The sequence below is a fragment of the Ailuropoda melanoleuca genome, chromosome 1 (assembly GCF_002007445.2).
Source record: "Ailuropoda melanoleuca isolate Jingjing chromosome 1, ASM200744v2, whole genome shotgun sequence".
Taxonomy (NCBI): domain Eukaryota; kingdom Metazoa; phylum Chordata; class Mammalia; order Carnivora; family Ursidae; genus Ailuropoda; species Ailuropoda melanoleuca.
In genome coordinates this window covers 146,595,956-146,623,700 of record NC_048218.1, presented here as the reverse complement: position 1 = coordinate 146,623,700, position 27,745 = coordinate 146,595,956, and the positions used below count along the sequence as shown (strand labels likewise).

Sequence of the window (27,745 nt, the reverse complement as noted above, 5' to 3'; positions counted from 1 at the left end):
TATGGGAGCTCTTTGACTTGACACCAAAAATATTATCCATAAAAGGAAAAAAATGATAAATTGAACTTCATCAAAATTTAAAAACTTGCTCTGAAAAAGACTGTTATAAGAGGATGAAAAACAAATTACAGTCTAGAAGAAATCTATGCAAACCACATATCTGACAAAAGCCTAAAATCTAGAATACATATAAAGAATTCTCAAAACTCAATAGAAAAAAAATCTAATTAGAAAATGGGCAAAAGGCATGAACAGACATTTCAAAGACAACACACAGATGAGAAATGAGCACATGCAAAGATGTTCACCATCGTCAACCACTGGGAAAGTGCAAACTAAAACATAATGAGATATCACTACACAACTATCAAAATGACTAAAATTTAAAAAATGACAATGATAATGCTGGCAAGGATGTAGAAAAACTGGTCAATTATATATTACAGGTAGGTATGTAAAATGGTACAGTCTCTCTGGAACACAGTTTGACAATTCCTTTCAAATAGACTTGAGCTGCATAAAATATTTTCCCAGTAAACACAACCTTCTTGTTTTGGTAGGAAACATTTTACTTCAACAACTGCACCATGTAAGATGTTGTTGTGTTGTACTAAGGGAGGAAAATACAAGCATTACTTTAGTACTACACACAGGCACACAACCAATCTAGTTAGTGTCCACAGAGTGTTTCAGCTCAAGTGATGTTCTTCTAGGCACCAGTGTCATGCATATTAGAAATATGCAAGACAGCATGACTTACAGTGATACCTATTAATTGGTAATTAAATAAAAATACCTGGTTTTTTAATTACATATAATTAAATGTTTCAGCTTAAAAATATAGTATGGACAACTTTAAATTTAACAGAAAGGTATACTGATGCAGAATTGAGTACATTCAAAAGCTAGAACTAGTCTCCCCCCCNCTCTGAGCAAATACATTTTCTTTGTATTGCTGAATCACTAGTACATATTAAAAAGAAAAACAAAAATAGGCTGTTTTCATATGTGTATATTTTTCTGTAAGTTATTTAGGGCAGTACATGCTAGCTCCCCCCACACACCACATCTTAAATTTCATAATACATATTGTGATGTAAACAGAATTTCATGTACTCAAATTTAACTTTGATAGAATACATCTTTCTTGTAAGGTGAGTTTTGTCTGAGTCAGAGAGTTCTAGCATTAACACCTGGGAGCAATAACTGAAAACTATGAACTGGTTTCAAACTAAAAATGAAGAAAAACACAGTCAATACAAATCTATTCATATGTATTCAAATCCATGCAATTATTCTTCTGAATGATAATGCTTCAGATGAGAACTATATGACAAAGAATAACTGTGAATAAAAAGAGAATCTCTTGAAACAATGGGAAGGCAAAGTAACAAATGAAAAACACACAATTGTTTACAGTTCACCTGGAATGACCAAAGCCCTAAGCCTGCATTCATCTTGAATTCATATTTTTAACCAAAAAAATTAACAATACTTTTACAAAGTGCTCTAAAAAATATACAGCAAAAAAATTTTTTGGAAGCAGCATCTCGAAAAATGTCAAATAGACATAAAATATTAACTTCCTTGAGCATGTTGCAATATGCCTTATTTAAAAGTATCATGAATTTCTTTTGCTTACAGCAGCATCAAAATGCCACTGAGTTTTCCAATTTATTACTCTTATTTGGAAATTTAGTATTTGGCATTGTTGAGTTAATGTACATTTAATTTTCTGATTATCATATAGTCCCTAAATGCTAAAATAAGTGAAAGTAACAAAAATATTATATTAATATGTATAGCATATATAATACTGTATCAAGTAAAATAGATTATAGACTAAATCCATAAGGTAGTTTCCTTAAAAAGATTACAGATGCCCACCCAAATCTACCCCACCAAAAATATGCATCATTAACTATTACATTTGTAATATATGGCAGCATAGATTGTCCAAATACCACTTCATACAGAATTTATTAACTGGATTCTCTTAACAACAGGAATCTGTCAAAAATGCCTAAAGATATATACCTTACTTTGTAATGGACAATTGTGAAAAAGATGCATGCACCTAATTTTATAAGTTGAATTATTAAATGAATTACAGAATGAAAGGGTTTATTCCTAAAGCTCTGTTAATGTTTAAAAAAATCCCTTTGAAAATAAAATCATCAGTCCTAACTAATCACAGCTTAAGTTCATATTCTGTACACTGGGTTTCCCTAAAATGATTCTGCTCGATATTATTTTTTAATTACTTTTTTCTAGCATTATAGCACATCTATCTTCCTGTTTCAAAGAAGTATTTATAAATAAACTAAAAGTGGTTATAAGATTAAAAGAAATGCAGATTTAAAAAAAGAAAAAAGAATGACAGTATTCAAATTCTACATTCCTAGAGAAAATAAATGTCAGCCTCCTAGAAATAATCTCCTCATTAACCCATCCTGAAAAGGAAACCAAGGAATCTAACAATGGCTATGATTTCTATAAGGGTTCCCCAGTTCTAACTGGAATGTAGAAACCAAAACATTCAGTCTTGTTATCAGGAAATAGAAGGAAATTGTCGAAACAAGGATAAGATGCACAAAGGAATAATAACTTGAAGAAGTCTGGAGAATATAGAAAATAATCAATTTAGGGAGAGAGTAAAAGGATCTTTGAAATTCTTTTAGTTCACTAGCCCATTAGTCTCTAGAGTGAGATGTGAGACCTGAGAGATACAGGATTACAGCAAGGCAATCCACCAGAGTAAGGGAAGAAAATAATCAGAATCTGTATACAAGTTTCTTATTTTAAAAATAAGGGAAATTTTGCTTTATTGGTATTTAAGTTACAGGTTGTCACCGGTACCCTCCTAACTGTGTAACAGAGTCATGTAGGATTCAGGCAATAAATGAGGTTAGTTCTCCAGTTCCTCCATGCCATCAAAGCTGACAGAGACCTCTCCCTCTAACTTCTATGTCTGCTTCTGGTGTACGGTATTTGGATGTGCTAGTTTGATAAGCCAGTTAAACAGATTTTCAATTTATATTAACTAGTTTAATTCAATTAATTCATAAAATGGACAGGTGGCTTTAAAAGATGCCTATGAAGAATCTTCTGGTTGAACACAATATTAATAACACAAGCACAGCAAAGAAGATACAGCAAGGAGAAGAGTCACTTTTCCAACTACCAGTACTAGTACATAACATTAATAGTACATGTACTACTGGTACATCGACCAGATTAATGAAGTAAAAACAAAGGCAAAAATGTCCCCTGGATATGTGATGAGAATAGAATTTACTTCTGTGGTCTTCCTTACTCAGAACCCCAGTTTATTCATGAGGAAAACATCAGACAAGTCCCAGTTGGAGGACATTCTACAAAATACCCAACTTGCACTCCTCAAAACTGTTAAGGTAATCAAAAACTGGGAAAGTCTGAGAAACTCTCCCAGTCTGGAAGAGGCTACGGAAACAGGACAACTAAATGTAATGTAATGTGGTCTCCTAGACAAGATCCTGGAACAGAAAAAGGTCATTTATAGGTAAAAACTAAGCAGATATGAATAAAGAGTGAACTTCATTGGTTGTGACAAATATGCCTTACTTTTTGAAAATGGCAACATATTCAGGTCTAAAAAACTCAGCCTAAAATTTTCAAAAGCATCAAGACTACCTGCAATACAAATTTACATTCACTATTGTTAATGATGAACATTTGACCTCAAGTATAGATTGTGCTTCAGATATTAGCTAATGATAAGACCTACTCAGAAGTTATAAAATAATAAGTATATATATAAATCTATGCCCCCAAAGCATGGAGACCACAGTTCTAGAAAACGATGAGTAGGTTAATTAGATGTGATACTACTGTTAATATATCACCAATTATTTACTGAGTACACATTAAATGTCAGTTGCTAGAGATACAAGGATAATCATACAATTTCTGATTCAAAGCAGCTTGTAATTTAGTGATCAAGCAGACAAGTAAAAAGGTAATTAGCACACAATGTAATCGTAAAAAGCAGTAAGAGAATAACTGCCATAAATAGAAATGAATATAGAGTTCAATGGGAGCACTTGGGCTGAGAAATGAGACATGAGGCAGAGAAGAAGCCTGGAACAATGTGCCATCTAGGCTGACTCTCAAAGGACAGGAAGTTGGTCAAACTAAATAAATAGGAGGGAATGTTTCAGAGAAAGAGACTAGCATGTACGGGAGTCTAGAGCTATGTTGTCCAAGAGCATAACCACTAACCAACATGACTACTGAACACTTGAGATATGATTACTGAGACCTGAATTCTTAATCTTATTTCATTTAAAGACTGAAGCAGTTCAGCATAGTCAAGATATCAATTCTCCCCCAAGTTTAACACAATTCCTATCAAAATCCCAGAAATGTTTTTGTAGGCAAAGACAAGCTTATCCTCAATTGTATATGGGGGGAAAGGTCTTAGAATAGTCAAAACAATTTTGGAAAAGAAGAATAGTGTGAGGAATCACTCTTCTTGATGTTAGGTCTTACTATATAGTTACAGCAAACAAGACAGTGTGGTGGAGGGATAGCCACACAGATCAATTGAACAGACTAGAGAACCAAGAAACACACTCACACAAACATGCCTAGTTTTTTTTTTAACAAGGTGCAAAAGCAATTCAATGGAAGAGAAACAGTCTTTTCAAAAAACGCTGCTGAAGCAATTGGACATCCACAGGCTTAAAAAAAAAAACAAAAAAACCTTGAACTAAACATTACACTGCATGCATATGTTAATTCAAAATGGTTCACTTACTTAAATGTAAAACTATAAAACTTCTGGGGCTGGGACATAGGAGCAAATCTTCAGGATATGGGAGCTCTTTGACTTGACACCAAAAATATTATCCATAAAAGGAAAAAAATGATAAATTGAACTTCATCNACAAAAAAACCTTGAACTAAACATTACACTGCATGCATATGTTAATTCAAAATGGTTCACTGACTTAAATGTAAAACTATAAAACTTCTGGGGCTGGGACATAGGAGCAAATCTTCAGGCTATGGGAGCTCTTTGACTTGACACCAAAAATATTATCCATAAAAGGAAAAAAATGATAAATTGAACTTCATCAAAATTTAAAAACTTGCTCTGAAAAAGACTGTTATAAGAGGATGAAAAACAAATTACAGTCTAGAAGAAATCTATGCAAACCACATATCTGACAAAAGCCTAAAATCTAGAATACATATAAAGAATTCTCAAAACTCAATAGAAAAAAAATCTAATTAGAAAATGGGCAAAAGGCATGAACAGACATTTCAAAGACAACACACAGATGAGAAATGAGCACATGCAAAGATGTTCACCATCGTCAACCACTGGGAAAGTGCAAACTAAAACATAATGAGATATCACTACACAACTATCAAAATGACTAAAATTTAAAAAATGACAATGATAATGCTGGCAAGGATGTAGAAAAACTGGTCAATTATATATTACAGGTAGGTATGTAAAATGGTACAGTCTCTCTGGAACACAGTTTGACAATTCCTTTCAAATAGACTTGAGCTGCATAAAATATTTTCCCAGTAAACACAACCTTCTTGTTTTGGTAGGAAACATTTTACTTCAACAACTGCACCATGTAAGATGTTGTTGTGTTGTACTAAGGGAGGAAAATACAAGCATTACTTTAGTACTACACACAGGCACACAACCAATCTAGTTAGTGTCCACAGAGTGTTTCAGCTCAAGTGATGTTCTTCTAGGCACCAGTGTCATGCATATTAGAAATATGCAAGACAGCATGACTTACAGTGATACCTATTAATTGGTAATTAAATAAAAATACCTGGTTTTTTAATTACATATAATTAAATGTTTCAGCTTAAAAATATAGTATGGACAACTTTAAATTTAACAGAAAGGTATACTGATGCAGAATTGAGTACATTCAAAAGCTAGAACTAGTCTCCCCCCCCNTGCAGAATTGAGTACATTCAAAAGCTAGAACTAGTCCCCCCCCCAAAAAAAAACAAAAAAAACAAAAACCTGGAAGGAGATTACAAATTTCACGATGAATGGCAACTATAATTTACCAGAGCAGAGCAAAATGAGGAAGCTGTTTGGTTTTATGCCAACTGTTAATTTATAGCTCCAAATTTACCGAAAGACTGCTCTGTGAAACGCACCTGGACCCTTCAAAATTTTTGTTTTGCCAGCTGGCAGAGTGTTAAGCTTTGTCACTAGAGGGCACAGGAGAGACTCTGCAGGAATAAATGACTGCTTCCTCAGGCTTGCTCCAGCAGAGCTCCTCCAGAAAGCTCGGCTCATGCAGTGCCCAGTAGGCAAACAGCCAGCGGCCAATAGCTCCCCTCTTCAGTGAGACACTTCCCTGTACACTGCTTGGGTGCTAATTTCTGGCAAGGTCCAAACGGCAGATTTCTAGTATGTTCTGCCAGCATGGCACCACCACAACTTCTGTCATCCAGTGAGTTATAGCTATGCTCCCTCCAGCAAGGTCTGGATTTAAGCCTTTAAGCTTCATGGAACATTTTCATTGGTATTTCTTAGGAGTGCTGTTGTTGGCAACCCTAACCTTTCACCTTATGTGGCCAATAATTCTTTTAGGTTTAGATTTACTTCTTAAGATCCAAATGTCTTGCCAGGTCTGATTTGATCATGTAATACTTTCTAGCAAAATGGATCTGAAGCAAATATTCTTTTTATTTGGAAGATGGAGAAATTAAAGAATAAACTATGAAACATAACAGGTGATGCAGCAAATCAGTGGACAGAGTCAAGAACTAAAAAATTTTGACTAAATTCAGTATTTTATTCCCAAAACTACAATACACCACTGCCCTCCCAAAAATCCTGGCTGATAAACTTTAAGTGGATTAAAAACAGAACCACCACACATTCTGGTTGGTAGAGGATCATCCTGGTTTATTACCATTGTTTTCGCATTTCATCCAGTTTAAAATCTGTCGTGAATTTTTTCACTTTTTACCAAAGTATTAAGAGTTGCGTTAAGATAGCTGGGCTGGTATTGGCATACCTTCATTTTGTACTTCCAACTTCGCCGGTCTAGCCTAGTAGTGTAAGAGATGCAACAAAGACAAGCTTTCAATTTAATATGCCGTTAAATCTAGAATAAGACTATTAATAACCCCCGTCTCTTTCTTAACCGTTTCCTGATGCAGTGTACCTAACATGCTCTTTTTGAAGACAGCATGCAAGACCTGACTGATAAGCAAGTGCACTCACACACAGAGGCTCCGGAGTCTTAACTTTCCAGTCTAGAGCAGACGGAAATTCACTCTTAAAGGTGAAATATCTGACATTGTCAGTGCTACTGCAAATTCTGAAATAAATAAATAAATAAATAAACTTCAACATCATTTTTACAGTGATAATATGAATATATGCTGGTGGAGTGCCAAAGAAACAGTTATTATTAAATTAGAGACCGTCAGAGAAGGAATGTACTTGGAATTAGCTGTGGTGCGTAATTTATAACTGAGTCCAAACTGTGATATTCTAATCAAAACAGAATCTATTGTCAAAATTGACACTTTTTAAAAATCTGTAGTTTACACAGTAAGAATAATCCACAAAATTCTGTAACAAAGCTGACACTGAAGGCAACACTTCAGCATGGCTGTATGAACTTTCTCTTTGTGCTGCCTATCATCTACAGATTTAAAAAATATTGGAGATTTAAAAAAAACTAATTTGTAAATCAACCTAAGTATCTTACAATAATATTGAACTTTTTTGTAAAAAACTCTTTAAATTTTGGTTGCATTTTGTTCAAATCGGTAGGTATTCTTAACATATGAGACAAAGAGGCAAAAAGCTTAAGCTTTTAACTTTCAACAAATGGCATTTTTTAAAAAACAAAGCTTGTAAGGAGGAAGACTGAAATTAACTGCTACTAAAATGAGAAATCAAATTTTAAGAGCACAAATGGTATACAAGATTAATTCTGAAATTCTATCATTACATATCACAATTTCTGACAATCTTTTAAAGAAGTTATTTATAATTGAAAATATTTATATTCATACTAAAATGGATAAAAATTGAAAAGCCCTATGATTTTGGAGCATATGAATTTGGCAAAACATCAAAATAATCATGAAGACAACTTAGCTGACAAATTCTGTCTTACAAAAATATTTGTCAAAGAAAACTAGTCTAAATGGAGACTAAAAAATAGTACCTGTTAAAATATTTGGCTTAAATATTGATATATTTAAATGCCAAAAAGGTTGATGTGAAAACATCCTCCACTAAGCAGAATTTACCTTTAATTCCTTTGATATCTCAACATCTATAGAAAGGTCGTTTTCTCAATTAAAGAAGTCAACAACTGAAATCTGTTAACCATAAAATACAACTTTGAAAAAGCTTACAGCAAGCAATTTTAAGAAAACTTCCAGTAACAAAACCATATTGCCAAAAACTATATTCTTCACAAAAAAGGGACACAGTATTACGGACAGAAACAGCTAAAAAGAAAGGACTAATACTAATATATCCCAAGAGCTATTATCCTACTTATATTCTTTTTGTATTGTTCACATAATCACTACGGGGGGGATTGCCTTAAAGTAAACAGATTATATATATAATTTTTATATTTTGACAACTTATTTTTGGAAAGTTTTCATAAAGAGCTATTATTTTTAAAGATCTTACTTATTTATCAGAGAAACAGTGCACAGAAGAGCAGCAAGCAGAGGGAGAAGCAGGCTCCCTGCTGAGCAAGGTGCCCAATGCGGGGCTCAATCCCAGGATGCTGGGATCATGACCTGAGCCAAAGGCAGTTGCCTAAACTGACTGAGCCACCCAGGCATCCCCATAAAGAGCTATTTATAAGTCTATCAATATAAACCAAATATGTAAGTTAATAAATATACATTTTACGTATGTTGTACAATTTTATGGTAGTGCTTTACTCCCAAGTGTCCCAGTTTTGACAAATTATACAGATAATACATAAGATAAAACACTTGCACACTGAAAAAGGCCAGAATGTTACTGGGTACAAGTAAAAAATGTCATGTTATTCTTTTTTTAACTAGATAATCATTTGTTGTTCAAAACAAACAAAACAATTGGCCTTTTTAAGTTTCCACAAAATTTCCAAGTCTTTATTTTGATCTTTTTCATTNAGTGTCCCAGTTTTGACTAATTATACAGATAATACATAAGATAAAACACTTGCACACTGAAAAAGGCCAGAATGTTACTGGCTACAAGTAAAAAATGTCATGTTATTCTTTAACTAGATAATCATTTGTTGTTCAAAACAAACAAAACAATTGGCCTTTTTAAGTTTCCACAAAATTTCCAAGTCTTTATTTTGATCTTTTTCATTCTTATAATTCATAATTTTACAGTTAATCTGTTGTACCCATGTAAAACTTGCAGGGTGTTTAAGATTTTATTTAAAGCATACTGTTTTAGGGGCAACTGGGTGGCTCAGTCGTTAAGTGCCTGCCTTCGGCTCAGGGCATGATCCCAGAGTCCTGGGATCGAGCCCTGCATCGGGCTCCCTGCTCCGCTGGGAAGCCTTGCTTCTTCCTCTCCCACTCCTCCTGCTTGTGTTCCCTCTCTCGCTGGCTGTCTCTCTGTCAAATAAATAAAATCTTAAAAANNNNATAAAACCTTAAAAAAAAAAAATAGGGGTGCCTGGGTGGCAAAGCGGTTAAGCGTCTGCCTTCAGCTCAGGGCATGATCCCGGAGTTATGGGATCGAGCCCCACATCGGGCTCCTCCACTATGAGCCTGCTTCTTCCTCTCCCACTCCCTCTGCTTGTATTCCCTCTCTCGCTGGCTGTCTCTATCTCTGTCAAATAAACAAAATCTTAAAAAAAATAAATAAATAAAATAAAATAAAAATAAATAAAGTCAAATACAAGTCTACATATTGAGTTTCATACATTTATAAATAGTAAATAACCATACTAAATTTCCCCTAAACTGACTAATCAAAAAAAAAAAAAAGGACATTTGCCAATTATTTTAAACACTATTCAAGGGAAACCCATGAAATCTTTAAAAATGTATCTAAACTGTATACAAGAAAATGGGGGGGGGGGAATTTCACTTTAATATTAGTGAAAACATTTAAAATGCTTAAAATGGCAATAACATATTTATATCAGACAATACAAACATGAAAATTACTAGTTGCAATATGAAAAGATAAATACTATTTCAGATAAAATTGAAACCAACTTTTCTGAATTTCATTCACTAGCCTTTCCAGATGTAAGTATCTTCTGCCATCGTGTGGAAATGTTTGAAATTACACTTACACAAAAAATGTCAGTATCTCATTAGCATATTTGTTTCCCAATATTAGAATCCAGTTATAAGCTAGTCCCACATTCTTAGAAGAATTTAGTGAAAATGATCATGCACAGGAACTCGTAGCTCCTGTCTTCTTCCTGAGAGGAGATAATGTTCATTGCAGCTTAAGGAAACTGCATGACAGGCATTCAACCTCTTTTTTGTTTCCAAGACTTTTAGCAATTACGGTTATCCTCGGTCTCTCCCTGTTCATGATCTTAAGTTCCTTAAATATTAGTTCCTTATCTTTTCCCCACTTTAGGCACTTAAAAGACTATCTTCAACGGAAAAGGAAACAGGAATATAAAGCTACTTTAACTTGTGCTGAGTAATTAGGAACCACGGATGTTGAACATAACTTTTATAAAGACCGAAAGCTTATTAACAGCTACATAGCAAAAAATAAAAACTGAGCCAGCTATTCATACATCCATATGCCTACTGACTTACCTATATATCTAGATAAAAATATGAATTAAAGTGCTTGGAATAAGCCTAGTACCCTATGAAAATATAACACTGACTTCTTATGTATTTATAAAATACAATTTAAGAATTCTCATATTAGAGTAAAAGCCTTTGCTTAAACAATTCATCTTTATAAAGACTACAATTCACAAATTCAAATTATTGGTTAACTTTTTAATCTATGAACATTAGTATGTTTGGTCTTCAAGTGAAATACAATCACACACTTTTTCTTTTGGGGGAAAAAAAACGATTTACTGAGCATTTATTATAAGCAAAATACTGTCCTAAGAGATTTAAAGTACACAAAGATAGGTAAAACATCATTTTTGTCCTCAAGGAATTTACCATCTATTAGTGCCAAAAGGATATACACAAATAACTACAATACAATGTTGAAAGCATTAAGTACCAAAACAAAAATACCAAAAAAATACTGTTTTAGGAAATTAGAAGACNCAGAGTAAAAGCCTTTGCTTAAACAATTCATCTTTATAGAGACTACAATTCACAAATTCAGATTATTGGTTAACTTTTTAATCTATGAACATTAGTATGTTTGGTCTTCAAGTGAAAAAAATCACACACTTTTTCTTTTGGGGGAAAAAAAAACGATTTACTGAGCATTTATTATAAGCAAAATACTGTCCTAAGAGATTTACAGTACACAAAGATAGGTAAAACATCATTTTTGTCCTCAAGGAATTTACCATCTATTAGTGCCAAAAGCATATATACACAAATAACTATAATACAATGTTGAAAGCATTAAGTACCAAAACAAAAATACCAAAAAAATACTGTTTTAGGAAATTAGAAGACAGAATTTGCTTTTCACTGGAAGAATTAATTAAGAAAGAGTTGAGGGGAAAGTACTGGAGCTGTTGTGAAAGACATTTTAGGATTTGGCCATACAGAAAAAGGAAAATATTTAGGCCAAATGAATAGTGAAAGCCAAAACAACTTACAGCAACATCCAGAGAATAGGACTCAAACAGAATTGGAACAGAGGAGACATGGCAGAGAATACTGAGATGAACAAATAGGAAAAATATATTCGAGCCAGATTTTGCACAGTTTTAAACTCTAGGTTAAAGAGAGGTCAATGGGAAAACAGTGATGATTTTTGACAGAGGCAATAATATGGTCAAAGTTGTGTTTTATGAGCTGACAATTAAGAGACTAAAGGAAAGATTATGAAATTATTACAAACATTTAGAGGTACTGAGAATGGAGACAGTAAGTCACTAAGTTCTGATATGGTAAAAGGAAACAATCAACAGGAGTTAGCAACTAATTGGATATAGAAGATAAGAGAGAAGGAAGAATTAAAAATAATGAAATCACAAAATATTACAAACATTTAGAGGTACTGAGAATGGAGACAATAAGTCAGACAATGAGAATGGAGACAGTAAGTCACTAAGTTCTGATATGGTAAATGGAAACAATCAAGAGGAGTTAGCAACTAATTGGATATAGAAGATAAGAGAGAAGGAAGAATTAAAAATAATGAAATCACAAAATTTGTTTTCAGCACCCTCAAAGCTCTTCCCTGGGAATCCTGCCTCCTTCCTTTAAATCTCCTTCTTACCCCACACTAGAGGTAAAATAGCTAGCATTTGAGTACTATGGTTTGTACAAGGCAACTGTTATGAATATATTATCTTACTGACTCCTAAACCTTAAGGGGTAACTACTGGTGGTATTCCCATTTTACTGATGAAGAAATAGGCTTGGAGTGGTTAATCAAATTACCCAAGGTCACAGGGTGACTGGATGTTAGCCAATGTCAGATAATCATTAAAGTGTTACTGACAATAGTTTACAATGCAATCTCCCACAGGGGTAACCATATTTTTAAAACAAACTCAGAGATAAAAAATTCTTCAAAATCCAACAAAATGGATCCATACGAAGAACAAGTGACAAGGTAGATACACTGAGTAGAAAACTGCCTAATCATGAATTCAACTGGCTAAAAAGAAGTTTTCCTCCCACTGGACTCATACTACCCACTGTTTGCTCTAGTGACAAAAGACCAACATTTTCAACTGGTATTCTTTTTTTTTTATATATAAGATTTTATTTATTTGAGAGAGAGAGAGAACACAAGCAGGGGCAGAAGGAGAGGGAGAAGCAGACTCCCCTGCTAAGCAGGGAGCGCAAGGTGGGGCTAAGATCCTGGGATTCTGACCTGAGCCAAGGCAGATGCTTAACCGGCTAAGCCACCCAGGCGCCCCTCAACTGCTATTCTTTAAGGTACAATGAATTTCATACTATCTCATACAGACTTGTAGCAAACTTAAACTCCTTAAAGATACTGACCATGTATTAATCTCTGAATTACAGAGATTAATCCCCTGAATCCCCTGAAAAACAGTAGGCACTGAATGAATGAGTGAATACTGAATGAGGCACTGAATGAAATCAACTCAGGTGGGCTGCTTCTATTTAATCCTCCCTGGCACAGTGTGACCAACATCTTCAAAAAATTCAAGGCCCACATTTGGAACAATTTCTCCATGTTCTACCTTGGATGTGATGAAAACTCCCCGATTCTTGCTTCCTTTCCAGTTTTTGACCTTATCAATGTCCTCTGGATTACCCATCAACACCCTCAATTTGCAAAGACCATGGAAAAACAAATGGCTAGCCCTATTTATGTTAGAAGACGCATTTCTCCTAAATCCCAGAACGTTTCCAAAGGTTCCCTAATCCACTGATTCCCTCCTCAGTTATCAAGGAAAGGCTTTACTTTCCATAGAATCCAACAGTACCCATGTTCAATGATGAGAGGATTCTCCTTTGACCGACTATCCGGTAGGCTATGCAGAGGATCTGAAAAATGGGGCCAAGTTCCCAATGCGCTCAGCTTTGATTTGTATATCCTTCCCCACAGAAACAATATAACAAATAGTAGTTAGGCTCCTAGACAGCCCTGCAGAAAAAGTCTATTTAACCACAGTACAGTCAGAATATTACACAATAGCAATTACATTTTACATTTTCATTATAGATGTACCATATTTATGCTGTATTATGGACTAAATAGCTGTTTATGGTTAATTCTGGTTAAAAGCATTTTAGTATCCATAAAAGGAGGATGAATTATTATTAGTATCTTCCAAGTATTAAGCAAAGCAATAAGCTGCTGGGAATCAAACTGAAGTAGAAAGCTAACAAATGTGTTATAATTAAAAGCAACACACACTTCTGTAATTACAAAGATAAAACAAAAAGAAAAATCATTAGGATTTGGGATCCAGTTTGCCTTTAATAAAGAAAAAACTACTAAATAACTTTTTAAACTTTGGATAACTTCACACTAGCCCTGCTACTATTTAAGAAAATATAGTTTAAAATATACTGTAGTTCAATCTTAATATACGAACACTTGCCACCTCCTTAATTTAGGGTGTGGAGCACATTTTGATAGCATTTAGTTGAAAAGAATAGAACTAAAATGATCTGGTATGTCTCACTCATCAGAAGTGCGAAATCTGAATTCGTTCTTCACATCAAACAGAAATTAAATTTTATTCTTTTTAGACACACGCCATCGACATTTGTAGACATACCCTATTTAAAACAAATTTGATGTATGCAAATGCAAGTTTACACAAAGAAACAAATTATGGGCTGATTATTCACTTCACAAAAGGATTCTCAAAAGAATTCCCTTTAATAATAAGTTTGCTAGTATACTTAAAATATAAATTTCAAAAGAAATCAATTTATAAACAACTTTTCAGAAATATAGTATAAAGTAGTTACGAAAGTATTAAGCTTCAGAAACTTCAATTACAATCTTTGTCCCAAAAGCCTGCAAATCTAGAAGGTGAAACTAACAACTTAAATACAATAGCTGAAAATGGCATAGAAATGTATATCTTAAATAGTTCTTAAACATATACTTTTGTAACTATCCTAACAATAATCATTAAACTACCAAATTCTTCTTTAAAATTATATGCAGAGATTAGCAAACGATACTCAATATGGCTAACGGTGACCCGTGAAACCAAAGACCAAAGAGTCAGTTTTGTCTTCTTCATGCAGGTATACCAGAAGTACAAAAGAAGAAAAACCCAGAGATCCCAATCAGCATGGCAGTTTTTTTGTTTTTCTTTGCAGTGTTCCAAGTGCTCTGAGATGTAGAAGACAATAATTGGGAAAAGAAAATCCAAAAATGGAGCACTTTGGACCAACTAAGGGACGAAGGAAAGCTCCTAACGCTCCCAAATGGTCATTACTGGCTAATTTCTTCCCTGCTCTGTTAAGAGTTCCACCCTAAGATCGAGTCCAAAAACCCTGGCATATCCACTGAAAACCAAACAGATGTGGAATAATCTGACAGCAAAAAAAGCAGCCTTGCATTAAGGTAGTGAGGCAAAAAAAAGAAAAAGAATTTAGCCAGCTTGAGAAAATGTGATGGTACAAAGGAGATGGCTTGTTGCCAGAAAAAGAAGAAAGAGGAAGAAGGTGAAGAGGATGACAGAAGAGGAGGTGAGGGAGGTGTCTGAGGAAGAGAGGAGGATAGAGAAAACTGAGTATCTATCTCCACATGAATTCCAGAGTAAGGAAAACATGATTATAACCATTTTTGAGGTGTCTCTGCCCTCATTAGATTTGATTACAAAGTTCAAATATGATCATACTGCAGTTTCTAAAAACATCTTAGGAATATTAAGTGATTTACATGAATGAAGTAGCCAAGGGTGTTAGAGCACTCAGACACTATATCAAAGTTATACATATTTCTAAATATTTTAAAATAAATATTTCCCCACTCTATGCCATATTGCTCTTGGCCTTGTAAAGGCATCTAAAGATGTTCATGGCATTTTTTTTTTTACAAGGGTGTTAACTAGGGTTATTGGCTAGAAATCCTGAGTTATTAATTGTATACATCCACTGCTTATAAAGTGAAAAAGTAACACGCACAAACCATCGAGGCCCATTCCGGGAAGTGTGAGGCAGTTGAACAAGATGCCTTTTGGAGGAGTCATGGTTTAGAATGTGTGCTCTGAAGCTAGACCCGCTGATGCTACATGCTGATATCATTGTAGCTGGTTTCGGATATATGTACATGTGTATTTGCCATGCCACCTACTGCCGTTCTTAGTTTGGAAGGGGTAAACTTTCTATGAGAAGTGTGTGCATTTTTTTATTCATTGGAATACCTTTTAAACAAACTGTAGACCTCTTCACCTTCAGCAAAGAGTCACTGAAGTCCAGAAACCTCTGTTACTTAAACATACAATAAGCAACGTTCTACAATTTTTGTTTATAATAACAGTATCTTTTCAAGGGAAAATAAACCATGTGGGTGTGTGTATTTAAAATCTATTCAAATAAAGGATAAATATTTTAGTGTTTGAGAGCACAGAAGTAAAAATGCAGTTTATTTTGGAAATGCTTCCAAGTGCTAGTGATTCAGGAGTTGAGAAGAGCAAAAACATGTAAATAAGATAAATATGATCCTCTCTTGGGAATTAAACTAATTAAATCCACACGCCATGGGAAGTTATCTGAATTCTCTCAGGCCCAGATAAGATATTTGGTAGCTTAATCTATTAACACATTAATGGCAGTAATAATAATGTTCTGACAGAAAGAAAGTGCTTACAATGAAAATAATAAAATAATAAACTGTTATGAGGGGATAAACTTGCTAATTATGTGTTCAGCACTGTCCCGGAAAAAAAGAGCAGCAAAGCAGTGGAACCCACAATGTTTTCTGCTATAGACACAGTGAGGCCTGATGAAAAATCTCTCGTGCCTACCCACGTCCCATTATTTTAATTCCATGTTTACTTGGCAATCTTCTAAACACTAATTCAGTTTCCGAGAAAGCTTAATAGAGGTCCACAATCCTTTACTTACAGTTCTGAAGTCAAAAAAGTTTTGACAAACAAAAGTTTTCTAAAAACTTATCTGGCAGCAAATCCTGATCTAATGGACACCCTTTATTCACTCCACTTAATATTAAAAGTCAAATATTTCACTGTGGAAATATTAATGTATTCGATTACAGGGTGCCACCCCAGATTCTACGGTGGTATTTCTTAAAATTCGGTCATACTCCTTATTACCTTTCTAAAAATCTAAAAAATTCTGAATTCTGAGACACATCTAAAAAAGAGGTTGCTGGATCTAGATATAAACATTCTGACTCCTGGACAAGAAGAGCCCCCTTCACCAGTCCCCACTCCCCCACTGACAGAAATGAATATTCTAGTTTATATTTCAACCATTCTGGTTTATTCTTCAATATTTATAAATTTAGTGTGAGTCTGATGCCAACATCTGATCATCTCTGGGTATACTGGTATAGAAAGTCTAATTCTAGACCTACGAGATCAATTACCAGTAATTATAAACACAATGAGGAGTGGCATATACCCACCTGGAATCTCTTTTCTAAGCTACTGGCTTCCAAACCACCAAGTCAGCCTGTTTACAGGTCTTCCATCCTCTCTGACTAACGTACCAGAAGACAAACCAATAGTTAACCAATCTCCCTCCCAGTCCCACCTATCAGCCTGACAAAACTTCTACAATATTTAGAAAAATGTGAAAAATTAAAATACTATAGATGTTCAAGTTATTAAGTAGCAATTTAATTTTGATCAAATTAAGTTACTGGAGAATCAATGAATATTTAAGTGTGATCTCTAGGAAATTAAGCAAGAGAAGATTCTTCAAGTTGTTTAAAAAAAAAAAAAATTTAATACGGGATGCCTGGCTGGCTCAGTCAGTTAAGCTACTGCCGTGGGCTCAGGTCATGATCCCAGGGTGCTGGGATTGAGCCCCACATTGGGCTCCCTGCTCAACGGGGAGCCTGCTTCTCCTTCTCCCTCAACCCCCCCGCCCCGCTTGTGTGCACATGCACACTCTCTAATAAATAAAATCTTTCAAAAATCAATAAACTTAATACTATACCAGAAAATGGCCCTGATGATTCTTTTCTGATATTGGTTTAGAGCAATAAAGATTCTAAAATAGGTCTTCTCGCGGTTAGGTAAAAGAGAATAACTGGATAAAGTTTTATTTTGAGTCTACGCATTTTTTTAGCAGTGCTTTATAGTTTTCAGCGTACAGATTTGTACATCCTTTGAATCATCCCTGAGTATTTAATATTTTTTGATGGTAAGTAGTATTTTTAAATTTTAATTTCCAAGTTTGCATTGCTAGTATATAAAAATGCAGCTAATTTTTGTATAATGGTCATGTATCCTACAACCTTGCTAAACTGACTTATTAATTTTAGATTTTTTTTGTAGATTCCATCAGATTTCCTACATAATCACATTGTCTGTGAATAAAGACAGTTTTATTTCTTTCTTTCCAATCTAGGTACCTTTTATTTCTTCTGTCTCATTTCAGTGGCCATTTACAATGCTGACTACATGTTTAGATTTTTTTTCATTTACAGAACTCAGCATGAAATCATAAAATGTATAGCTGACATTTATTAAACATGAAGTCTAAGTTTAACCTACAAAATTTATTTTATTTAAAGATTTTATTTATTTGAGAGCGCAAGCGAGCACACACACGTGCACAAGTGGGGTGGGGGAGGGTCAGAGAGAGAGGGAGAAGCAGGCTCCCCACTGAGCAGAGAGCCGGATGCTGGCTAGACCCCAGGACCCTGGGATCATGACCTGAGCCAAAAGCAGATGCTTAACCAACTGAGCCACCCAGGCGCCCCTAACTTATATAATTTAAAGGGCAAATTAGGAGATATATTTACAAGGTGCTGGTATTTGACTCTTCTAATGTGTTTGCCTCAAATGCTTTATGACATGAAACTGGTAACAAAAATACTGAGTATAACCAACTGCGTTTTTAAAAATAACGTTTATTGGCTTTTCTTATAATTACTAAAGTAGCCCTGATCTTTGCAGAGAATCTGGAAAATAGGTGGTTCAAGGAAGAAAATTACAATCATCCTTTACCATATCACCCAAAGATAAACACTGCTTACATTTAATTATAACATGAACAGTTTTCCTGGTCATTAATTCTTCTGAAACACTATTTCTAGCTGCATACTAACCCATGCATCATATGGCTATGCTATCATTTTACTCTTTTGCCGTCACTGATATCTATGCTGTTTTTGATTTATTACCATATACATGCAGCACAATTAATATCCTTGTAAATAAATCATAGAATGATCTTTTACTAGAGTCCCTTTTGCCCATTCTTTTTTAAAGCTGTGTTTTCCCAATCCAAGCTAATAGGCTTTTCGTATTAATTCTATTAAGCATATATCACATTAATTCAAAATATATTCCATTTGCTTTTTAAGTTTTTTAAAATTCCGGAGTTATTAATTTTATGTTAATTGCAACTGTATTACAAAAACAAACAAAATACACTTTCACCCATTCTATTACTATAAAAACATATTACCCTAAAACTAACAGAAAAGATGAAAGAGAAAAATCAGTGTTACCAATGAAAAGTGTAAAATAGCTTAAGCCACTTGATATAGTTTTAACTCATCTAATATAACCGTATCTTAGGGCTAAAAGAGAACCTATCAGTTGATCCCTATCTTCAAGGATAAAATATTATTTTTCCTACTGACACCACTGAGGCCTAAATAAACCTTCCAAAAATTACACAGGAAGCATATGTGCCTGACCATAACAACAGTTCAACAGGAATATCACAGCAATTTCCATTATTTCACTACTGAAAAAAAATTTGGCAATTAGCATCTTGGGCTAATAAATCATTCTGTAAACAATAACTGAACATTTGTTTATTATGTTAGAGGTATAGAGGATAAAAACATGATTAAGAAGCTTCTCTTTCCCTTAGGAAAAAGTATGAAAAATGGAGAAGCAAATACACAAATTACAGCAAGCAAACAAGCAAAATTCAAAAGAAAAATACTGATAACCATTTTATGCTACAAAAGTTTAATAGTTTTTTGGAAACACTAATTTCATGAGGTAAGAAAACAAGATTTTTGTCCTATCTAGCTGTGTGATACCAAACAAGTCATTTTACTTCTATAAGCCTCCTTACTTTCTCTTTAAAATAACAGAACTGGGGTTTCACTTTAAGATGAGACTGGAGAAATCACAGCAGCATATTTCTTATTTCCTCTTCTCCCAAAACCCCTTTGAACTGATAGTTAAAGATTTTTAAAAGGAGTAATCCATGATGACCAAGAACAGGAATGGAGCCATTAACAGCCAAGAGATTTCAGCGAATTCTCAAGACAGAAAACAGGTAGAAGAGTGAACTCAAAACAGTGCAGATATAGGGATCCACAGAGCTTAGAACAAAGCTTAAAACAGAAAAGAGAACATAACTGAAGATAAAGCCACACTGCCAGACCCAACTGAACACAAATACCATGTGGGTAAGGAAATCAGGAGTGAGAAGCAAATCTTAGGGAGATAATGGAAACTCTGTAAACCTACAAGTAATTTTCCAGTCAACAAGCCTATCTGTAGGCAGAGTTCTGTTTCTTGTTGTTTTACTTGTAAATAAGGACAGATAACCAAAATTCACAAGATATGTGAAATGTAAGACACAAAATGAAAAATGTCCCCATGAAAAGAGATAAACAAGGAACAGAAAATATTGCTCTTTATAAGCCCTCCCACACTAATTTTTTAATAACATAACATTACTTTGTTTTTTTTAAACTTTAAATACATTAACTGAAAAAAATAAGTTTACTATAGCAATCTGAAGCTCCCTTTCAATTCTAATACTCTATGTAAAATTTCAGACATTTGTCCTTATTAAGCAACTGTAAAATATATTTCAAAAAATAGTAGGTAAAACCAGTAAAACTATGTATATACAATCCTTTATCTACTGAAATTCTATGCAAAAACTTATTTCAAATTTTTAAGACTGTGTGTTATGTATAAATACACATGTATAGATCTTTATTATTTTATTTTTTATTTTATTTTTTAGGGGCTCCTGGCTGGCTCAGTCAGTAGAGCATGCAATTCTTGATCTCAGGGTTTTGAGTTCAAGCCTCACCCTGGATGAAGAGATTTTAGAAACATAACCACTAGCATGGTAATATTATACTATCACCATTATTTTAAATCTGTAAATTCAAACAAATTAAGTCATTTAAATAAAAAGAAAGACCTCTACGTTTTGGTAACATCAATATAGACAATACTGATCAAATTAGGATTTTTAAAATACCTTTATAACACAATCACTGCTAGAACACATTTCATGACATCAATAAAAGTTAAATATTCCTAAATAAAAACAGTATCTTAAAAGTATCACTAAAAAGCCAAATGCTTCAGAAATGGGGAAAAAATGTTTTATGTTCCAATGATTGACAGTGTCATATCCTCTCCTTTACCCCTTTTTTACCCACTACATAAGGACGAGAATATGGCTAAAATTTTTTTTAAGAGGTAAAGCTTAATGTAGAAAACATACATCCCCATTCAGTAAACCATCACCATCCAAAAAACCATCACGAAAACACTACACACTGAGTAACATGCTGAATAAACAGTACAACTGAGAGGTTCACAAATGACTCCCTCATACTTGGTAAATGCATCCCCAACATATACGACCCATCTACTGAACAGAGAGGTAATTCATTCCTTTATTTCTGCAAGCTAAAATACAAACTACAAATCAGGATGTTCAAAAGCAACAAAATGAGGTCCCCAAATTAGGTAAGAAAAGCATACAATTATAAAAACTGCAAAATAACCATCCAAGCCTAATTATCCTAAGTTAAGAAAACTTTAAATATAGGTGACAGGCAACTTAATCATACGTGTTTTATCTGATAATCTACTTCAAAGTCCTAAATAAGACAAAGATATCCCATGTGAGTTACAAATGGATGGTTACATGAAATATGAAGCACTTCCTCTTCTCCAACAAATACAACAAAACATCAAATGTTAACATATGATATTTAGACTACCATACAAATCTAAAGAATTAAACACAAGAAGGACAAAAGTTACAATGCTTTGCAGAAGTAGTTAGAAACAAATACAGAAGAAGAGAACAGAACAGTTCCAGCACTATACTACTACCTTCACTCTCTTAACTCCTAAATGTTAGTGGTCTATCTTTGATTACCTTCCCCCACATTTTACCCAACCTGGGCACTTTCAGCCACAACTCTGAATCTGCAACTAACTACAGATAAGGAATTGAAATTCTCTACCTCCAGCCACAATCTCTCTCCTGAGTATGAAATTTATACCTCATCTCCACTTGACTGCCCCACCAGAATGATTAACACAATATATACTAAACTGTATTCATTCTTCACCTGCGCCTTCTAAATACCTAGTCTGGTTATGGTATCATGTTCTTAAACCTGAGAGTTTTCCATTCTATTTCCTCCCCTTTCACTAATCCTCTGTGGGTCCTCAAGTTAAGTCTCATTCTACCTTATAAAAGGTAACACATACGTCCATACCCTGCGTTCTCCACACACACACACACACAATCTCTACTACATCTCTCTTAACAGTTCTCCCTACCTTCAATCTGACTCATTCTTCAATCATTCCTTTATATTTCTGCTAAAGCGATCTTTCTAGAATATAATTTGAATCATTTCACCACTGCTTAAAATCTTTCAGTGATTCTAAATAAAAACCTAAAATCCTTAGAATATCCTGTCTCTTCCCACCTCTCTAGCTTTATCTCTTCCTAATCTCTCATTTAAGACACTAAATTTTAAATACATCACTTAAGATTCTGGAAAAAGTCATACTGTTTTACTTCAATACCTCTGCATATGTTACTCCCTCCACCTAGAAAGCCTTTTTCATGACATGGTAACTTTGACTTGCTCAAGGCTCAGCTCAGACACTGTATGTGGCCCTCAACTTCCTCCATTCCCTACCTGCTCCCATCACATTTAACAGACACACATTCATACTGTATTATAATTGTCTAATATACACTAAATTTTGGACACCGTGAAAGTAAAATACAATTATTATTCATTTTTGTGTCCCACCACGCCTAGCACTTTGCCTGGCAATAAGACGTTATCAATAACTACTTATAGAATGTGTAAGTCGTTTGGCTTTTTTCAGAAACAAGTTCCATTATAAACATCCCCCAACAGACTCAGAGCAAAGCAGCTCCTTAAGAAAAACAAAAGAAACCAGGCAAGAAAGCAGTAGACATAAACAGGGAGGAAAAGGAAAAATTAAACGCATGGAGTCTCTTCAGAGTGGCTCCTGAGAGCTCACGGTTTTCTCCCATTCTTCTCACATTCTATCATAAACATGTTTTACTTGATATTTAATCTTCAACACTGATTCTAATTTCCCAGAAAACACATGGTATGAAGTTCTTCTCTCTACAACTGGGCAGGCAGAGGGGAAAAAAAGGAAAGTATTACCTAAATCAGCTATTCTTCAAAACTGAGCAGTTAGAACTTTAAAAATGCCATGATAAATAAGACCCCTGATCTATCCAGCCCGAATTCCACTTCTAACAGTTGCCTCCTAAAAGACTTAAGATTATAATACATATTTTACCAACCAGATATCAAACATTATCCTACAAACATTCCCAACATCTCTCTGAACCTAAATTTTTTTTCCTTTTATGGTAAAATACTATATAAATTCACTATTTACTCTGTAAATAAGCATATACATTTCTATCCTTAAGATAAAATGAAATACTTTCCTCCTACCTTCCCCTAAGTGGTCCTGGAACAGAAACTTCCCCAGCCGAATTCGCTCTATTATTTGCCACAGTTTTCCCTGATTACAAATGAAAGGAACAGAGAACTTTCCTCCTAATGGTGGGGGCTCTAAGATGCCTGAGCTTTCCCTTCTCTTTTCTCCAGAGGGACCCATACCGAAGTTCGCCCCGTAAAGTAAAACAAATTCAGAATCCATTCAAGTTCATAAGTAATTTTAGAAGTGAGAGAGTATCAAAACCCAAAGTCCACAAAGCACAGGAAGTCCACAACTGTGTTACTCTCAATTAGCTTGACAGAAACATAAGCATCAAGCTAGTAATACTCATGTGTGCCAAATATGTAATCATCATTAACCAAAACAACAGAAATCCAGGCCATAACTAGTCACAACAGGTATAACGTAATCATAAATTAGATGTTTTGAAGAACACGTAGTAGGGAAAAGCCCAGAAGACTGAAGGATATCACTTTCCAGTATCTCTGCCCTAGCCAACACGTTCTCCCCTCCAAGTCATAAGAATCTTCTCTATCTTTCATCCTTGAAAAAGAGAAACTAGCTCTCTTGGCAGAATCCACACCACCCCTTCCAACTCCCAGGCTTAGACTGTGCTGCCTTGAAAGTGTGAGAATTATTACTTTATCCAAATAGTTAGATTACTAGGTTTAAACTAAACTTTATCCAGCTGCTAACTCATTAATTACAGGGCCCTAGCCCCATGGAATACACTTTTCTGCATTCCAAAAAATAAGTGGAAAGGTTAGATCAATAATGAGGAATAATGGACAAGGCTTACCTACAGAAACTTTCCAATAAATAAATTCAAAAGGAATGAGGGAAATAGAAAATCACCACGAGAACACAACAGCAAGATCCATCAAATGATGTTAAACTAGTTGGCAAAATTTGAGAAACAGAATATTTGTACAGCTTCAGAGTATCTCCCCCAAAATATATACTAATTTCAAAAAGTAAAATAGTCACTTCACAGTGGAGAAACTTCAAGTGATCACAGTTAACATCACAAGTAGTAAGTCATATCAGTATCACGTGCCCTCTAACGTGTTGAGAAAAACTCATCACCCTTGTGGTATCCCTCCCAATAATGCACAACATCAATCTAATCATGAGGAAAAAAAAAAACAATCAGACAAATCCAAATTGAGAGTCTACAAAATAATTTACCAATACTTTTCAAAAAGTGTCAAACGTACATGAAAGATAAGAAAGGATTGAAAAACTGTCATAGACTAGAGAAAATTGAGACAGGATGACTAAATGTAACGTGGGATCCTAGACTGGATCCTGCAACAGAAGAACATTAGTGGATATACTGGCAAAATGTTTATAAAGCCTATAGTTAACATCACTGCAGTAACCGTAATTTCTTTTTTATGTCAATTTCTTATCTTTGATAACTGCACCATGGTTATGTACAATGTTAACATATGGGGAAGCTGGATGTCGGATGTATGAGGGAACTCAGTACTGTCTCTGTAACTCTTCTGTTAAGTCTAAAATTATTTAAAGAAAAAAAAAAGCTGAATTCTTGATACCAAACCTCCTCGGTTGATCAACACATTTACCCGGGTGTTTGCTTTTTTTATGCATCTCTCTCCTCCAGCGTACTGTCAATTTATTCTGAGTTTCTACGCTTTTGCTAAAAACCTTCCAAGTTCTTTTACTTTAGGAACTCTCAAAGTGCCCTTATTTCTTCTCAAACAGAGCTAGACTGTCCTTCTTGTCCTGCCACAAACTGTCCTGGCTTAAAAGAGGTCACTTAACACTCTAATTTCTTACAGAATTGCTGCAATTAACAATTTACAAAGTGCTTTTAAATGAGTTTACATATACTAATTTAGAGGTGCATAAATACTGTTGTTATTTCGCAGATAAGAAAATAAGACTAGGAAAAATTAAGTGATATGACATTTAACAAATTCCAGAATTTGAATCCAGTTCTTCTGGCTCTAAAACCAAGTTACCATATTAAAAGAAAGCAATTTGCATTGAAGATTCAACTATCCTGGCTCCATGCAGGCTAATTACTGCTAACACACATGATTTTAAAGTCCTAAATTTCAAGAATGTCCTAAATAACCCTCCTGCAAGCTACAATCAAGAATTCTAAGATTCAGTGAAAAAGGTCTGTGTTCACCCTAACCATAACCTTTATAACTAAAAAAAAAAAAAAAAAAAAAAAATCTAGCCATCAATTTTTTAGGCTTCTTTACCGACACTGCTTCACGCTTTCAAATACCTGAGATGTCGCTCTAATTTCCAATTCATTCATTTCTTGATATTTGCAAATCATAACTAAGAGGAATGATGCTAGGTCCCCAACCCCACGAAATACCCTAAATATCTTTTGCCCTCACTCAAAAAAAAAAAAAAATGAGTGGGTAGTCAAAGGGCTAATTCCTCATGCAAGTGTCTGAGATTCAGTGCAACGATACAGAGCAATATAACAAGGTAACGGAACTTGAGACGCCGGAGAAATCAACTTTCACCTGACCTAACTCTGAGCATTTTTCTCCTCTACCGCTTGTGGTCGTATCCGATATCTGTCTCAGTCAACTGAGAACATTAAGGCCCAAGAAGGAGTACGGAAATTTAAAAAACAGTAATTATGGAAACAATCCTCTAAGCCTGAAAACTAGGTAATGAGAAAACCATTAATTTATTAATAGGCGCTTGCTACTTGCAAGGCACTGGAGGGGCAAAAAGCTACTTGAGGTGATGTATTCAATTTTGAAACCTCCCATCCTCACCCCTCCGGCGCCTGGCACGCGCAGGAGCTCAAAAGGATGAATTGTATTGGAGACGCCGAGGTAACGGGATCAGCTCCAGCCAGGAACCGGTGGGAGAAACAGGCTCGGGATATAACTTTGGGAAGTACTGTCTGAACAGCTTTGCGCTGTTTAATTCAAACGCAACAGGCTGCCGCTGTTGGACTCTGCGTGGCGCCGGGGGAAACCAGCAGGGACAGGCTGTCTCTCACAGGGGCAAACCGAGACACCTGAGGGTCTGGGGCGAAGAAAAGGTGGCATTCACTTGCCTCCCATTCCTGCATGAAACGCTGGGCCTCGTCAGAACCAACGGTCTTATGTCTCCTAAATTCGTCCTTCACGTATTGGTCGCCAAGGGCTTTGAGGTCTGGGGGTAGAGCCCGGTGCAACAGCAAGATGCGCCGATACAAGGCCCGGACCCGTGAGACGTGCCGGGCCGGCATAGCCCCGCGAGAGGACCGCACACCGAGCCTGCGCAAAAGAACGAAGCGTGCCCACCGCACTAAGAAGCCGGGTATTAGTAAACCGGAACACGGGCGGAAGGGGGCGCGCGACTTTCATCCGGTTTGGTCCGCCCTAAAATCAGGACCTTCCGGAAACCGAGCTGCTGTGGCGGACGCGGAAATGGGCGGGTTCTTGCCTGGAGGGGGAGTGGCCTTGGTGGAAATGTCCCTGCAGTGCGGCCCGGCGGCTAAAGCCCAACATGTCCAAGCGAGAGAAGCAGCCAGCCAGAGGTCGGGCGTGGGCCTCTTGTCACCCGCTCAGTGACACCGCATCCTCTTTTCCATTCATCTTACCCTTCTCTCCTGATAAAGGCCTGAAGAAGCCTTCATCAAAATTGGGCTCCTCCAGGAAGTCTTCCACGGTTGGCTAGACCCACTTCAGGTGTCTTAGAGTGTTGCTGTGTTCTCCGAGAGGGATCAGAGTGGGATTAGGATAATCTCTCCTTTCAGGAGCCCACCTACCCACGTACTTTGCACAGTGCTGTGCTCCTAATTTGTACCCTGAAAGTGCAGCCTCTTTCATTTAACTGAAGCCGTGAGCCAGCAGGTTTCATTAGCTCAAGTCAAATTGGCTGCAGAAGAATCGTAGAGAAACATTTCAGGTTTTTTTATTTTTTTTTTTAAGATTTATTTAATTGGGGGCGCCTGGGTGGCTCAGTCGTTAAGCGTCTGCCTTTGGCTCAGGGCGTGATCCCATAGTCCTGGAATCAAGCCCCACATCAGGCTCCTCTGCTGGGAGCCTGCTTCTTCCTCTCGCACTCCCCCTGCTTGTGTTCCCTCTCTCGCTGGCTCTCTCTCTCTCCCTGTGTCAAATAAATAAATAAAATCTTTTTTTAAAAAAAGATTTATTTAATTGAGAGGGAGAGAGAGCAGGGGGAAGGGGAGAGGGAGAGGGAGAAAGAATCTCAAGCGGACT

At 35.5% G+C, this 27,745-nt stretch overlaps 1 protein-coding gene across 1 annotated transcript in view; it reads right to left on the bottom strand.

Moving 5' to 3' along the window:
• Positions 1–26,905, bottom strand: part of SDHAF3 (succinate dehydrogenase complex assembly factor 3) — a 53,073-nt gene extending 26,168 nt beyond the window's left edge. Inside the window, 1 exon segment of the mRNA XM_002928113.4 lies at positions 26,596–26,905. Within this exon segment, the coding sequence (XP_002928159.2) occupies positions 26,596–26,769 (174 nt within the window). The 5' untranslated portion in view covers positions 26,770–26,905.
• Positions 26,906–27,745: the final 840 nt, after the last annotated feature.